Source organism: Pteronotus mesoamericanus, unplaced genomic scaffold (assembly GCF_021234165.1).
Source record: "Pteronotus mesoamericanus isolate MK-2021 breed Mesoamerican mustached bat unplaced genomic scaffold, CSHL_Meso_final scaffold_85, whole genome shotgun sequence".
NCBI lineage: Eukaryota > Metazoa > Chordata > Mammalia > Chiroptera > Mormoopidae > Pteronotus > Pteronotus mesoamericanus.
In genome coordinates this window covers 74,371,124-74,387,824 of record NW_026555329.1, presented here as the reverse complement: position 1 = coordinate 74,387,824, position 16,701 = coordinate 74,371,124, and the positions used below count along the sequence as shown (strand labels likewise).

Here is a 16,701-nt window from a genome sequence, read left to right as displayed (position 1 = left end):
AGATTGTTTTGGCTATTTGGAATCCCTTGAGATTCCATAGGAATTTTAGGATGGATTTTTTTTGTTTTTGCAGACACACTTGGATTTTTGATAGGGATTGCATCAAATCTATAGATTGCTTTGGGTAGTATTGACATCTTAAGAGTCCTTAACTCTTAAATATGAGTTGGCATCTAAGAATAACCAGGTATTTGAAGAAAGCTCTTAACAGGAAAGATAACAGCAGAAATGGTCAACAGGTACTCAATGCAGAGAGCAGAAGAAAACTATAATTAACATCAGAGATAGGGGAAGACATAATGATCTGTTCTTGTTTTATGGCTGTACTAAAGAAGCAAAAGTAATTAAAAAATCAATTGACCATAAATGTTAGGTTTTATTTCTGGACCCTTAATTCTGATATTTTGTTCTATATGTGTGTCCTTATTCCAGTACCGCATGTGCTGATTACTGTACCTTTATAGTAACTTTTGAAATCAGGAAATGTGAATCCTCCAACTTTGTCCTTTTTCAAGATTGTGTTGCTTATTCTGAGTCCTTTGCACTTCCATATGAATTTTAAGATGAGTTTGTCCATTTCTTTAAAAAAGCCATCTGAGATTTTGATAAGGATTGCATTGAATCTGTAGATCCATTCGAGGAGTCAAGAATTCAGTTAAGTAATACGGTGGTAACAGTAATAACCATAGCAAGAATTACTAGTACTACTTACTACTACTAATAAAAATACTTACTGGGTTTTTGCTATGTGGTAGGCTCTGTAATAATTTTTTACTTATAATATCTCATTTAATTCTCAAAATTACTACACAAATGAGGAAAAACTAGTCACATGAAGAAAACTGTGGTAAAACTTAGGTATAGAGAAAGAATAGCTCTTTCAGATTTTTACCAAGGAGAGGTTTGAATTAGACTTTGAAAAATAAGTAGGATTTTGATAAGGAATGGGGTTTTAGAAAAGCTGTCTCTTGAAGAGGTGTCTGGTATCTGCAACAACTTGGAGAACCAAGGAAATTTTATTGGTGGCAGTGGTTAAGGTGTGCCTTGATGTGGAAGTACTTGCTTAGATTTGTAGGGTAAGAAAGCAGATGAAATGAGAGTAAATGGGGGATAACATGTACCAAGTAAACAGCCAATGCTGTTACTAAATTGAGAGCAGAAAAGGGATGGGGAAAGATGCAGAGAATGGCTTAGACAGAGTAGAGGAGGAAGCTTGTATTTGATGGCTTTGATCTTCCAAGTAAATTAGAAGGTATTGCTATTTTCTGAGCGAATGGGGATGAAGATAGGAGCCAGGAAAAACATGGAAAAGGTTGGAATAAGTATTGTGAAGAATTTACTATGATATTAAAGAGAAGTAACATTTTTCAGGCAGTTGTGTGAAGGACTAAGTTCCTTAAATTGATAAGAGATCTAATTGGCCTAGCTTTATCATTTTCTCCAGCAGTATGTCCTATAACTTGAGAAAAAGAATGGAATAATTTAGTGGTAGGATTTACCCAAGATTGGTATTTAACAAGCAAGTTGGTCAAAGAATGAGAATTAGCCAAAGAATCTTAAGATGTTACCAGTGGCATTGTTGAAATAGCCACTATTAGGGAAAATGAGACAACAAAGACCCAAATCTGAGAAATTTTAAGGGATTAATGTTGACCATGAGCACCTTAATGTGGTAGTGAGATGGAAACTTAGGAAGGTAGGATAAATGTGTGTGTGCTTAGTAGTGTTGGAGGTTCCAAATTGAGTTCTCACTATCATTTGGAACTCTTTTGTAAAGAACTGTACAGTATAGCTCTGGATCTCGAAGGTAGTGTGGAAATAAATGCCTTTAGAGATACGAGATATAAAGAACTTTAAGGTAAGAATGTTAAAAGAGTAATCAACTGAACACAGCCAGGATAATAGGGTGAAATAAGGCAAGCCAGGTACAAAACAAGAGAGGCAGGTGCTTTGGTAGATTGCAGCTGGTTGTGGAGAAAGGTTTTAACATAAAATGTTAAATGTTTTATGCTTAAGAAAAGGAAGAGGTACTGATAAATGCAGTGAAATAATTGTAAGCCACAATAGAAGGAACAATGTATTTTTTAAAAATTAAGGATAACATTTTGATAAATAACATTCAGAAATTTTATTGTTTACATTTATTACTTTTCCTAAGGCCAACTTTGTGTAGTGAATGTACTGCTCAATAAATAATATTTGATCTATGCGAGGAGGAACTCTTTTGTACCAGACTGCATGTGTACAGTCTTCAAAGGGTAGGAATTTCATTGGTCTTTATTTTTGTAGACTGAGCCCCAAACAATGCCAGACACATGTGAGCACACATGTGTTCTCTCCGCCTCCCCCCACCCCGCCCTTGTGTGCTCGCCTGACTTCCTCCCTCCCTCCCCTTTTCTTCCTTCCTTCCTTGCCTTCCTTCTCCTCCCTCCCTTTGTTTCTCTCTCTCTCTTTTCTTTTCTTTTTTCTTTCTTTCCTCCCTCCCTCCCTCCCTCCCTCCCTCCCTCTTTCTTTCTCTATTGAAGGCTCAATAAGTGGATCATATCAATAAGAGCTGCCCTTAAATAATTAGCGCTTGGAACTGAAAGTTATATAGACTACAGTGCAGAAAATTTTGATTCTTATGCCCTGGAATGCTATGAAACATTTCAGAGTCAGGGTAGGGCACCTTGTAGGTTGTAAAGGAGGCTCTTTTCCTCAGTAACTCATTTTAGTATTTTCTTCTCTTCCCCACCCCCCCGCCCACCTCCCAAATTATATGGTAAGATCTAGCATACCAGGTGCAGTGGCTTTTTCCAAAATGAAATATTTCCTTCATTCTTTTTTATCTCTGATAAGTCTTCCTTGCTTGCACAATGAAGTTCTGAGTTCATAGCGTGGTATATATGTATGTTCTCTACAGTGTTGTCCGTTACCCACTTTTCAGTTCTTATTATTTGTCCCTGTGTTTCTAGTCTTAAGTTCCACAAATATGTCTTGATTCCTTACTGTGTCCCAGGTATTGTATGACATTCAGCTATACTATTCTGTAGTTTTTCCCTACGTCTTAAAATTTTCCACCTCCTTATTTTATTATACAATTTATCCTGGACACAGTACCCTGTTCTCCCCACTTACTCCATCCATCTAAATGATAATGTTTTAAGATCTCCCTCCTTCCTCATTCTTCTATAAAGAATGTTCTTTGTTTATTTGTCATGTACAGCATTTACACAAATAAAATTACATTAATCTGCTTCTCTGAAGCCCAATAATGAACTCCTTGAGAGATGAACACTGCCATTTCTAAATCTTTTATTCTCCTGTTGCCTTTCATAAATGTTTGTATACTGTATCTATTTGGGATGGTAGGGAGAAACGGTGGACCGTGGTGTGGGGGAGGGTGATTACCACTGTCTTAAAGAACCATGGGCTTGCATGTTTCAGTTCATTCCATCTCCTTCCTTACAATATCATTCTGTTTTCAAGATTCTTCTTACTCTTAGAATATTATATATGTGGTCATTTTACCTTATAGCCTTAGTCATAGAAGGACAGTGTCGCAGAATTTCTTGACTGCATTGTGTAAGCCACCTTTTCAAATAAAATTTTATTCTCTAAGCAGTATTCAATGAGGAAGGAGGTCATCAGAGATCCATAGTGAGAGGAATAAAGTATTTTAACTGATAGCTATTTCAGAAAGAAGGTGGCAGTTACACATCTTCTAAGCCCTATTGAAGAGGTTTTAGTGGTAATGGTGAGCTCTGGCATTATGTACCTGAGTCTTGTTTTTTGACAAATCCGATACTTCATCTCCTTTACAACTTGCTTGTCTGTTCTTTGAGCAGGGAAAGAACGGTATAAAATTCTATGTGCCCACAACATCTTTTGGGGAAAAAATTTTAATGAAGAAGGTACTTGTCCTTGATGTAATATAATATAGCATTTTATACTATCTTCATTTATTAATACTCCTATATTCTAGACATCTCTTCTATATATGTGTATCAGTTTCTGAATATAATGTAGTATCTTATAACAAAAGATTTATCAATTTAAAGGTAGAAGTATTCATTTACAGTACTTTCAGTGCTTATTTTGTAACATAAAACCCTGTTAGCTAAATTAAAAAGAAATTATAAATAAGGACTTAAATGTTATATTTCCTTTTGTTACTGTCAGGAAAAAAGTCCAGATTCAGTGTAAGTCTACTTTATTTTATAGGCCTATGAAGAATACACCAGCAAGCTAGATGCCCTCCAACAAAGAGAACAACAGTTATTGGAATCCCTGGGGAATGGAACTGATTTTTCTGTTTCTAGCTCTGCATCAACGGACACCGTTACATCTTCTTCCTCCTCTAGCCTTTCAGTGCTACCTTCATCTCTTTCAGTTTTTCAAAATCCCACAGATGTGTCACGGAGCAACCCTAAGTCACCACAAAAACCTATTGTTAGAGTCTTCCTGCCCAACAAACAGAGGACAGTGGTGAGTCAACTTTTAATATCATCATTGCCTTTTCTTTGTATTTTTCAGAAAGACCAGTTATGAAAATGAAATATATTATCACTTCATACTCAGTGGTTATGCATATTGAAGCGTGCGTTTTAAACGGAGGAAAAGACAATTATTTGGTGCCAAAGTCTGTGTTCCTTAACTGTAACAAATTGTATTGTTTTTAGTGTCAGATTTGACACTCAAGTCTAAATACTAGTTCAGAATCAATCAGAATTTTAAGACTGGTACTTGCTTGTTGTCTAACATCTAGCAGGTAAGATTCACTTTGCACCCATGAGAAATCTCTATTTGGATTTCTATTTCCTCTTGTTTACATAGCTTTTGATTGTTGATCATTAGTGTCACCACTGGAACAGAGTACTCTAAGTAACATTTAGAGCAAGGAAATCTGCAGAATTATTTTGGATGGTCTGTAATCCTCAAGTGTAGCAAGTATTGTCAGTAGACTTAGTAAATAATGCACCTAAATATATCACTACTTTTTATAATGTATATGGTTGCTTTTGATATTAACAAAAACCATTTCACTTTCAAATACAACTAAAGTCAAAGTAGTTTTTCTCAGACAGCACCTGTGCTATAGTGACCTCCTATGGGGTCAGTTTTTCACCCTGTGCAAAAAAGGGATGGATGTGAAGGTCAATATTTGGGAGCTTCAGCCAGTGTCACAGACATAGTTGGGACTCAGATATTAATATAAATCCCAAGCTTTGAGGAGCTTTACCCTCAGCGAAAGGGTCTGGAAGAAAATTTACTCACCAACACATAAGTAACAATGAAACATGTCTGTCTTTGCCAGGGCTCCAGATAGAGGTTAAAGATTACCCTGTGAACTCTTTAACGATAGATCTGGTTTCACCATAGTGTGGGGTTCTCTCAACCCAAGAAGTTAACATAACAACTGGTCCTTGAACAGTAACAGCACTCAGGCACAGGGCAAAACCAAATGCAAAACCCTCCCTGGCCCATTTAGGTGTCATGGAATTCACAGAGAGACTGCCCCACTGACAAGCTCAAAATCCCAGTTTATAAAATACACAAGGAAACTGTCTCCCATTAGTGAGTTAGAAGATTTAGAAACAGCTGGATTAGGCTCTTAAGAAGGAACAAAATAGAACTTCCAAGTGGTCTTCAAATTTAATAAAAAAGAAAATCTCACCTTTTGTGACAGCATGGATGAACCTAGAGAATATTATTCTAAGTGAAATAAGCCAGTCAGAGAAAGACAAGTATCATATTATTTCCTGGTGTGGAATCTAATGAACAAAATAAACTAACAAACAAAATACAGACAGACTCATAGATAACAGAGAACAGACTGACAGCTGTCAGAGGGGAGCGGGGTTAGGGAGCTTGATGGAAAAGGTAAAGAGATTAAGCGAAATAAATAAATAAGTGAATGTATGTATGCACGTATGTCATAGACACAGTCACTAGCATGGTGATTACCAGAGGGAAAGGGGGGAAGGGGAGGTAGAAGAGGGTAAAGAGAGGATAAATGGTGATGGATGGAGACTTGACTTGGGGTGGTGAACACACAGTGCGGTATACAGAAGATGTGTTACAGAATTGTACAACTGAAACCTGTATAATTTTATTAACTAATATCGCCTCAATAAATTCAGTACAAATTTAAATTTTTTTTAAAAGAAAGAACAAAAGAAAAAAGTCAGTGGATAACAGTTATCATACATGAAGTATTCTTGCTAAAAACGATGGCAAGTTGAATGTCAAGTTTCTGCACCTTTCCATTTACAAGAAACTCAGGGAGTTAATAAGCACCATGAGGAAACAAGCAAAATCAGAACATGGACATCTTCTAAGACAAACCACCTCAATGTCATGGAGATTAAGAGGTTGAGGATTATTCTACATTAAATAAGACTTAAGAAGTATAACAACTAAATAAAGTGTGTGATCCTGGTTTGGAACTAGGATGGGAAGAGCTATAAAAAGTATTCTTGAGACTTGGGAAATTTTTTATGTTGATTAAATATTAGGTGCTATTGTAGAATTAATAATTTTTAAGGTGTGATAATAGTTATTAAGTAGGAAAATATCTTTATTCTTAGAAAACACATGCGTAAGTATTTAGGGGTGCGTTATCATCATGCCTGCAACTCCCCCTACCCTCTTTTTGAAATATAATTTAAAGCGTACAAATCCCAAATGTATAACTCAGTGACTTTTTACCAATGTAACTGCTATGCAGATCAAGATATAGAACATTTCTAGTGCTTGAAAGGATTTTCCCCCAACCCCAATTCAGTACGCACCCTCAAGAATAACCATTATTCTGACTTTGACTTCTAATCTCAATCAATTTGGAACTTGCTGTCAGATGGTATAATGGAAAACAAAATATAGAGAGAGAAGAAATATATTAAAAAGACAATTTTAAATCAGAGAAATTGAATGTTAATTCTATTATTCTAATTTCTCTATGTTTGAAGTTTTCATAATAGAGTTAGAAAAATTCAAACAACATAGAATAAAGGAAAACTAGAAAGTTCAAAAGAAACAGTTGTCACTAGGGGAAAAAAATGAAGGGACTAGTTCTGATTTGAGGAAGTAGCAATGTAACACTTTAAATAAAATTTCAATATGTCAAGATAGTTACAGCCCTGGCTGGTGTGGCTCAGTGGACTGAGCACCAGCCTGCAATCTTTAAAAAAAACAAAAAAGGTACAGCATACTACAGAGCTGTGTTAAGTGCTTTATGAAAATTATAATATTTATTTTCAAAAATTCAGTGGAACCCTGGCCAGGTTGCTGAGTAGGTTGGAATATTGTCCTGTACACCAAAAGGTTGCAGGTTCAGTCCCTGGCCAGAGCACATACCCAGGTTGTGGGTTTGATCCCCTGCTGGGGCACGTGCAGGAGGCAACCAGTCCATGTTTCTCTCTCACACTGATACTTACTTCTCTCCCCTCACTTCCTCTCTCTCTAAAAGCAATGAAAAAAGGGCTGCAGGCAACGACCTAAAATTTTTTTTTAAATTTTAATTCTGGTAAAAAGATAAAATTTTTAAATTAATTACCTCAATTTTTAATTGCGGTAAAAAGATAAAACCCAACTGAAGAGAGAGAGAATTAATGAACTCTGTAAAGCAAAGAAAGTTATAAAAAGTTCAAAGAGTGGTTAAGTGGTGTGAAGGAAAGAGTGAGCAATTTCATTATAAGCCTCAAGAACAGTTCTAGAAAATGAGAAGTAAAGGAATGGAGAAAAATTTAAAGAAACGATGGCTCACATTTATGAAAGACATGAATGTAAAGATTTGGGGAACACAAGTCCCAAGTTGGATAAGTAAATTTGAATCCATACTTACAGATGTAACAAAATGAAAGAATATTGCTTCAGAGCACTTAGGGAGAAAAAAATCTAGAAAAGAATTTCAGTTAGATTATCACAAATTTCTTCAAGGCAGCTGTATAAGACAATAAAATATAAAGAAAGTGCTGAGAGATGCCTGTGAGTCACTTGGCTAAACTGTGAGTTTAGCTAGCTTGGTACACTATGAGAGAAGGCATTATAGTGACCTTTCTAGATGAGTTTATCTCTCCCAGGTTCTACTTGGAGGAGCTACCCAAATATTTCTTCAAGAAAGAAATTGAACACAGGAGAGAATAAAAAGTAAGAATTAAACCTAAAACTACAAAGTTTGTAGAGGAAAACATAGGATAAAGTCTTTGGGACCTGGAATTTGGCAATAATTTCTTAAATATTACATGAAAAGCACAATCCACAATGAACATACAGTAGTCCTATTCAAGGGGAATACATTCCAAGACACCCAGTGATTGTTGATGAAGTTTAATTTATAAATTAGGCACAGTAAGAGATTAACAATTATAACCAATAATAGAACAGTTATAACAATATACTATAGTAAAAGTTACTTGAATGTGGTCTCTCTCAAAGTATCTTACTGTACTGTACTCACCCTTGTGATGATATGAAATGATACAATGCCTATATGAGAAAATCAAGTGAGCTGAATGAGGAAGACACTGTGGCAGTATAAGGAATGTACTGTAAGGATGACTTGAACACACATACTGAGATACTATGACTGTCAATCTAACAGATGGCTACTAAGTGACTGACACATGGATGGTGTATACAGTGCGGATACACTGGACAAAGGAATGATGCATGCCCCTAGTGGGATGGTGCAGGATTTCGTCACCCTACTCAGAATCACTGTACATTCAAACTTATGAATTATTTCTGGAATTTTTCATTTAATATTTCAGATCACAGTTGATCATGGGTAATTAAAACCTCAAAATGAAACCATAGAGAAGGGGAGTTATTTTATTGATAAATTGGACTTCATCAAAATTAAAAGCTTTAGCTCTTCAAAAGACAATGTTAAGAGAATAAAAAGACAAAACACAGACTAATAATCATCTGTTCAAAAACATGGATTCAGGATATATAAAGAGTTCTTAGAATTCAGTAACAAAAATAAATTTTAAATGGGCCAAGAATTTGAACAGGTACTTCACCAGAGAAGACATAAAGATGGCAAATAAACACATGAGAAGATGCTCAAATCATAATTCCTTAGGGAAATGCAAATTAAAGTCACAAGATACTACTCTACATCTACTAGAATGGATAAAATGAAAATTGGCCATACCAACGGTTAGTGAGGATATGGAATAACTGAATTTTCATACACTGGTATGAAAAATTGGTAGAAATATGGTACAACCACTTTGGGAAACAATTTGGCACTTTTAGTAATACAGTCCCTTTCAAAAATCTCAATAGCATTCCTTTTTTCAGAAATAGAAAAAGCCATCCTTAAATTCATGTGGAATCGCAAGGAATCTTCTATGGCCAAATATTTTTGTAAAAGAGTAAAGTCAGAGGTCTCACACTTCTGATTTCAAAACTTACTACAAAGCTACAAAGCAACCAAGTCATTGTGATAATGGCATAGACAAACACATAGAACAATGAAATAGAATAGGGAATCTGGAAATAAATTCTCACTTTTATGATCACCAGATCTTTCACTAATGTATACCAACATCACTCAGTGAGGAAAACACAGTCCATTCCACAAATGATGCTTGGAAAATTGGATATACAAGTGCAAAAGAGTAAAGTTGGACCCTTATCTTCCACCATATACAAAGCTGTTTCAAATGGATTAATTCTGCAGTTAATAGTAACACTCTTAGAAGAAAACATAGAGGGAAACATCAAAACAGTGGATTTAGCAGTGTTTTCTTAGGTATGACAGCAAAATAACAGACAATGTAAAATTAGAGAAATTTGGCTACATAAAATTACAACCTATGCCAATCAAAGAACACTCTCCAGAATGGGAAAAAGTATTCATAAATCGTATATCTAATAAGGGGTTCATATTAAGAATGTATTTTAAGAAACTCCTACAACTATACAACAAAAAACTCTAAACAACCCTATTTGAAAAATGGGCACCTTCCGGTCAAGATGGTAGCGTAGGCAAACATGGCTCACCTCTTCGCAGAAACACATCAAAATTACAACTAGAATATAGAACCAACATCACTCAGGAACATCAGAAATCGAGTTGAATGGAAGTCTGGCAACCATGGAATTATAGAAACCACATCCGCCCAGACTGGTAGGAGGGGCGCAGACATGGAAGAGGCTGGTCCCACACCCGCGTGTGGTAGATAAAAATTCAAGAGGAGTATCTTGGGAAAGAGGAGTCCCAGCCCCACACCAGGCCCCCCAGCCGAGGAAACCAGTGCCAGGCAGATGAGTGCCTACAACTTCTGGCTGCAAAAACCGGCGGGGATTGAGTCGGGAGAAGAAACTGCTGGAGCCCCAAGAAGTTCCTCATAAAGACCCACACAGACTCATCTACTCAGACTCACTGAGTTCCAGCTCCAGGGCAGCAGCTTGAAAGGGGCACAGTGGTATACAGGCAGAAACTGAAGTGTCTGGCATTAAGGCGAGCAGGGACCATTGTCCCTTCCCTAAACCCTCCCCCCCACAGAGCCTGCAGGCTGGTGCCATATCCGATACTCCATCGACCTGGCTACCACTGTTTGACCCGCCCTGGAGATCCCCAGAGTAGAGTGACTCTGCCCCACCCGACTTACAGGCCCACCCAAGCTGACTTTTCCATAACAATGGCTGCTCTTGGCTCCTAAATCCCATCAAACAAGGAACAGCAGGCTCCAGTGAGCCCTAGAAGCAGCCAGGTTAGATTCAGAGCGTGGCTTTGCCTGGGAATCTCCAAGCCCAGCACAAGTAGCAGCCATCTCAGATTGCTGTACAGCTCGGGCAGGGTGGCCCCGGGCAAAACACTGGTGGGGGCTGACCTTGGCCTGCAACACCCGAGAAACCCCAGGGCCACAGCACCCAGTGGACAGCTACAGACCCACGTCAGCACCACCACCCTGCCCCTGCACAGCCGATCCTCCACGGAGGATGGAGGTTGGTGGTCAGTGGTCACATCCAGTCCTTGCAGCTGACTGGCCCGGGCAAATTCTTCCCATTGACCCGCCTGCCACAACCAGGGCTCAACCACAAGAGGAGGGTGTACTCGGCCCGCACAAAGGGCGCACCTCGAGTACACAGTTGAGTGATACGGGTGGCAGTGCCACTGGACCCTACAGGACACCTACTACATTAGGCCACGCTACCAAGACACAGAGTCAAAGCAGCTCTACCTAATACATAGAAACAAACACCGGGAGGCTGCCAAAATGAGGAGACAAAGAAACACGGCCCAAGTGAAAGAACGGGTCAGAACTCTAGGGGGGAAAAAAACAAAAAACAAAAAAACTAAAGGAAATGGACATAAGCAACCTGTCAGATGCAGATTTCAAAACTCTGATTATACGGATGCTCAAGAATAACGCCCTGGCTGGTGTGGCTCAGTGGATTGAGCGCTGGTTTGCAAACCAAAGGGTTGCTGGTTCGATTCCCAGTTAGGGCACATGCCGGGGTTGCAGGCCAGGTCCCCAGTTGGGGGCACGTGAGAGGCAACCACCCACGGAAGTTTCTCTTCCTCTCCTCCTCTCTCTCTTCCCTCTGTCTAAAAATAAGTAAATAAAATCTTTTAAAAAAAAGAAAGGAAAAAAAAGAACTTAGTAAGGACCTCAACAGCATACAAAAGACCCAGTCAGAAACGAAGGATACACTGATTGAAATAAAGAACAATTTACAGGGAAACAAAAGTAGAGCAGATAGAGCCAAGAATCAAATCAATGATTTGGAACATAAGGAAGCAAAAAACAGCCACGCAGAACAAGAAGAAAAAAGAATGAAATATATGAGGATGGTATAAACAGCCTCTGGGACAACTTCAAGAGGTCCAGCATTCACGTTATGGGGTGCCAGAAGGCGAAGGGAAAGAGCAAGAAATTGGAAATGTATCTGAAAAAAGAGTGAAAGAAAAATTCCGTAATTTGGTGAAGGAAATAGACATGCAAGTCCAGGAAGCGCAGGGAGTCCCAATATTGATGGACGCAAAGAGGCCCACTCCAAGACACATCATAATTAAAAGGCCAAAGGTTAAAGAGAAAGAGAGACTCTTAAAAGCAGCAAGAGAAGTTAGTTACCAGATGGCTGCCATATGGGAGGGGACAATGGGGAGAATAGGTGAAGAGGCGAGGGGATTAAGAAGTACAAATAGGTAGTCACAGAATAGCCATGGGGATCTAAAGTACGGTGTAGGAAGTGGAGCAGCCAAAGAACTTACACACAGGACCCATGGACATGAACAATGGTGGGGGGACTGCCTGAGGGAGTGGGAGCTGCTGCGTGGAGGGGGGGCAGTGGGGAAGATGCAGGACAACTGTAATAGCATAATCAATAAAATACAATTAAAAAATTCTCACGGAAGGACTGTAAAATGATAGTTTTTTTAAAAACTATTCTGAATAATAAGGAGAAGACGACTGGTTTTACCAGACAATAGGACATAAAGCAATAGCATGGTACAGGGATAAACAGAGCAAAGGGAATGAAACTGAGGTACAGGTATTTGTATACATGGCATATAGTTTGCGTTGGCATTACAATCTAGTGGTGATTTTCCTAAAATCTCTCAAACAAGCAGCATCTGGCCTGAACGTGCCCTGTACCTCTCACTAAGTGGCCCCAGGCCTGGCATCAGCAGCAGCCGGCTTTGGTTTGCAGCTTGGCCTCTCTCTCGGACGCCTCCAAGACCAGCACAAATAGCAGCAATCTGCAAATCACTTTTTAGCTCATGCCGGGTCGCTCTGGGCAGAATACAGGCAGCGGACGACCCTGGCCCGTACCTCCCAGGAGGCCTCAGAGTCAGAGCACCCAGTGGACAGCTTCAGACCGCATCCAAGCGTCACCACCCGACCGCATCCAAATGCAGCGCACTCAGGGGACAGAGTCAGCGGCCACCAGAGCCCCACTGAAGTTAGTCCTGCTCTGTGGAATGGGTCCTTGTATAGTTGATTTTCCACAGTGGTCAGAGGTCGGAGGTTAGTGATTGTACCCACTCCTTGCAGCTGATCAGCCTGAGAATAAATTTCTCTCCTTGACCTGCCACAAGGAATCAAGGCTCAATTACAGTAGGAGAGTAGACACGGTCTACACAAGGGGTGTACTTCAAGTGCCCAGCTTGGGCAATTGGGAAGGCTGTGTCATTGGACCCTACAGAACACCTACTACATTAGGTCACTCTACCAAGGCTTTGTTTTACCAGACAAAGATCTGTATAAAAATATTCTTAGTAGTTTTTTTTTTTAAATAATCCAAAACTGAGTATAATCCAGATGTCCATCAAGGGGTGAATGGTTAAACAAACTGATATATTCATAGAAAGGGATGCACTTCTGATACACACAGCTATAGCTTACCAGTATAGTGTACCATAAGTAGGTTTGCCTAGATAAAAGAGAGAAATTTACATTTGTAATTTTCATAGGTACTTTTAAGTTTTGCTTCATGGGTCTAACTTTATTTTACACTGCTACCAGCAATATAGAAGATGCCTGTTTACCACTACCTGATTGACAGTTTGTTGTCAGTCTTTTGGATTTTTGCCAATATGCTAAATAAAAAATATCTTCGGAGGTTTGAGCTTGCTTTCTTCAGTGAGGTTGAACACCACCTTTACATATATTTGAAAGCCATTTATATTTCTATTCCTATTAACTGTCCTTACTGAACTTGGCCCACTTTTTTATTAGGTTGTTGGTCTTGATCTCCATTTTTTTGGACCTCTCTGTATAGAACATGCTTGTTATATGAGTTGCAAATATTTTTTCCCAGTTCGCATTTGGCTTTTGACTTTGCTTATAATGTGTTTGATTTGTCATCTAAAAAGGCTCTTAATTTTATGCAGCTGAATTTACTATTTTTTCTATAGTTTCCAGATTTTGCTTCATACTTATAAAGGCCTTCTTCATTTGAGATTATAAAGGAGTTTGCTTTGTTTTCTTTCAGTTCTTTTATGGTTTGTCTGTTTTTTCAGCATTTAAATTCTTTGCTCTATTTCTGGTTAATCCTCATATACAATCTCAGGTATAGATGAACTTTTTTTTGTAGTTTGGTTCCAGTTGTCCCAACATCAATTATTAAAAAGTTCATCTTTATCTTATTTTAGATGCCGCATTTATTTTCTCCTAATTTCCTTCATGTCTTGGAATCTGTTTTGGTCTTTTGTTCCACTGGTCTGTCAGTCTGTTGAACAGGCACTATCATGAAGGAACAAATAGTACCCAAAAAATCAGCCTGCAGAAGTGGAATGGAGAAAGAGTGATTGACAACTTTCCCTCTGTGAAAGAGAGGGAAACAAACTTTCCTGCTGATGAAATAAACTTACACCTGGAATCAAGCTGTGCAGAGAAGCATAAGGGAGCACAGCTATATTTGAAAATGGCATTACAGAAATGCATGAGGGAAATTACCAAAAGAACCGAAGAGTTGATAGTCCCAGTTCATTGTCTTATATGCCATATGGAATTTGAATTTTGCCTTATAAATAGTGGGACAGTTTTCAGCAGACTAATGAAATGTAAGATTGTTTTGGGATTCTAAATCAGAGTTCACTGGGTGCCTCAGCAATCCATACACGGGCTTCAAGGTCTGTTAATCCTCCCTGAAATTTTATGTCAGAGAGCATCTGAGCCATCAGAGTCTCAGAAGTCTGACACACACAAAAGTTAAGAATACCTTCTTTAGAAAGATATCTATGATGCCATGGAATAGGATAGATTGAATGGGGTTTAAAACTAAGATAGGGTTACTAATCAAGGAATTTTTACATTAGAGTAGACAGAATATGAATAGCAAAGGGGAAAGGTGAGCTTTCCCTTCAGTTCATTATTTCTGGATGGTATGGCTAATGGACATTAGTTATGTTCTGTACAATTTCTACAAACACCGTATTAGTGAATATTGAACCATTACTCCTAGGGCAAATATGGGGTTACTATCATATAAATGAGCCAAAGATGGTCTCTATATATTCGTCCTTAGGTAGTTTATTTTTTTCAGTCTGCTGGGGCCCATTAGCTTAAAAGCCCACTGGCATAGGGCACTTGTTTACAGTCTTGAGAGCTAGAACATAAAGGCACGGTGTCACCTTGTTCAGCCTCAGCTGGGAAAGTGCACGTTGGACTTGCTCCTCGTCACATGTTCATGAAAGCATTGCAAGTACTGGTTTGGGAATTACAAATAAATTTTACCAAGTAGACAAACTGCAAATGCAGAAGGCACAAATAAAGAGCATCCGCTGTACCAGTCCAGTCTCATGCATACTTCCAATGAAGAGCCTAGTCCTTCATGAGAAACTTTCCCCTTGCTGGGTAGTTTTAATGGTTATATTGAGCTAAATCTGGCATCCTGTTTTTCTCTAATCATAGGTCCCAATTTGACTTTCTGGATTATTTCCCCTTCAATCAACTATTTAAGTTCAGCTGTCTTTTATATACCCTTACTCCATTTTTTCCCCTTCTAGCATAAAGATACTCAGTTTCTTTGGGAACTTTTGGTTTGCTAAGTACTTTAGTGATTTAAAAGAATAAAACCTTTAATTTTATTTTCTCTATTTCTCCCCAACCCTCAACTGTTAAAACTGCCCAACCTGAACTACTACTGCCTCACTTTAGTCCACATTGTGTTTGTCAGTTCTCCTTCAGTTATAAACTACTCACATTTACCAGGAGTTGGGGGCATACAGTAAAGGTCAAAATAGGGATCATTTCAAAAATATGAAAGCTTCCTTTTACCTCCCTTGCCAGTGGCCCTTCCCTGTCCACTCCCAGTGTCTTCTCTGCTTCTCCCCAGGTTAGCTTCATTCTGTAACCAGATTTTCTCAATGTAGTGGGAAAGATGGCCACTGGGGGCTCCAGGTTTCTATCTGCTTGTTGTGCTGTAACTGTAATAGAAGAATTCTCTCACCAGTGTCCACCTATAAATTTAGTGTTGGGGTCATATATCTATCTAGTCCTGGATCAGTTGCTATTGCCAGGGATATGGAACACTGATTAGTCAGCTTATGTCACTTGTAGCCAGAAAAGTAGTGACCCTTGATTAAGAGTCTCTTCAGTACCATGTGAATTTTTAGGAAAGGGCAGGTTCCCTGAGGATATAGGGGCGCTAGGCAACTATATAACAAATAACAATTACACACATTAAGACACTTATTTTCTTTCTCCTGTCTTTAGGACCAGTAAGACATCTCTTAAGGACCATCAGTGTGATGGAAGGATTAAACAGTTTTTAGCTTTAAATAATGTTGGATCAAAATTGATTTTGCTTTAAATGTTGACATCTATTACTCCTCAATCATGGGTACATAGAGATCTGTTATATTTTCTGTTTTCTTTGATATGTTTAAATATTTTATAATTTTAATAAACTAAAACTTTAAGTTGGTGAGTAATAATAGATATCTTGTCATAATTTCCCTTTCATATTAAGTTAGCTGTAGAAAAGATGTTGTATCTGACATAGTAATCAATGTGACAGTCAAGGTATTATATTATGAAGGTAAGTTACTGAGTTATTTTAAAAAATGATGTGAAAAACATAATTTTTTTTTCCCTTTACCTCATATACATTTATGATACTGTAGGTACCTGCAAGGTGTGGAGTTACAGTCCGGGACAGTCTAAAGAAAGCACTGATGATGAGAGGTCTAATCCCAGAGTGCTGTGCTGTTTACAGAATTCAGGATGGGTATGGTTTGTATATGATGTGAAA

The 16,701-nt window shown here is 38.4% G+C and overlaps 1 protein-coding gene across 6 annotated transcripts in view; it reads left to right on the top strand.

The window, feature by feature from the left end:
• BRAF (B-Raf proto-oncogene, serine/threonine kinase) overlaps positions 1-16,701 on the top strand; it is a 121,533-nt gene that overhangs the window by 37,021 nt on the left and 67,811 nt on the right. For all 6 annotated transcript variants that reach the window (XM_054563986.1, XM_054563984.1, XM_054563989.1 and 3 more), the window contains exons 3-4: positions 4,204-4,467; positions 16,574-16,677. In XM_054563986.1, coding sequence (XP_054419961.1) covers positions 4,204-4,467; positions 16,574-16,677 — 368 coding nt within the window. The remainder of the gene's footprint in view (positions 1-4,203; positions 4,468-16,573; positions 16,678-16,701) is intronic.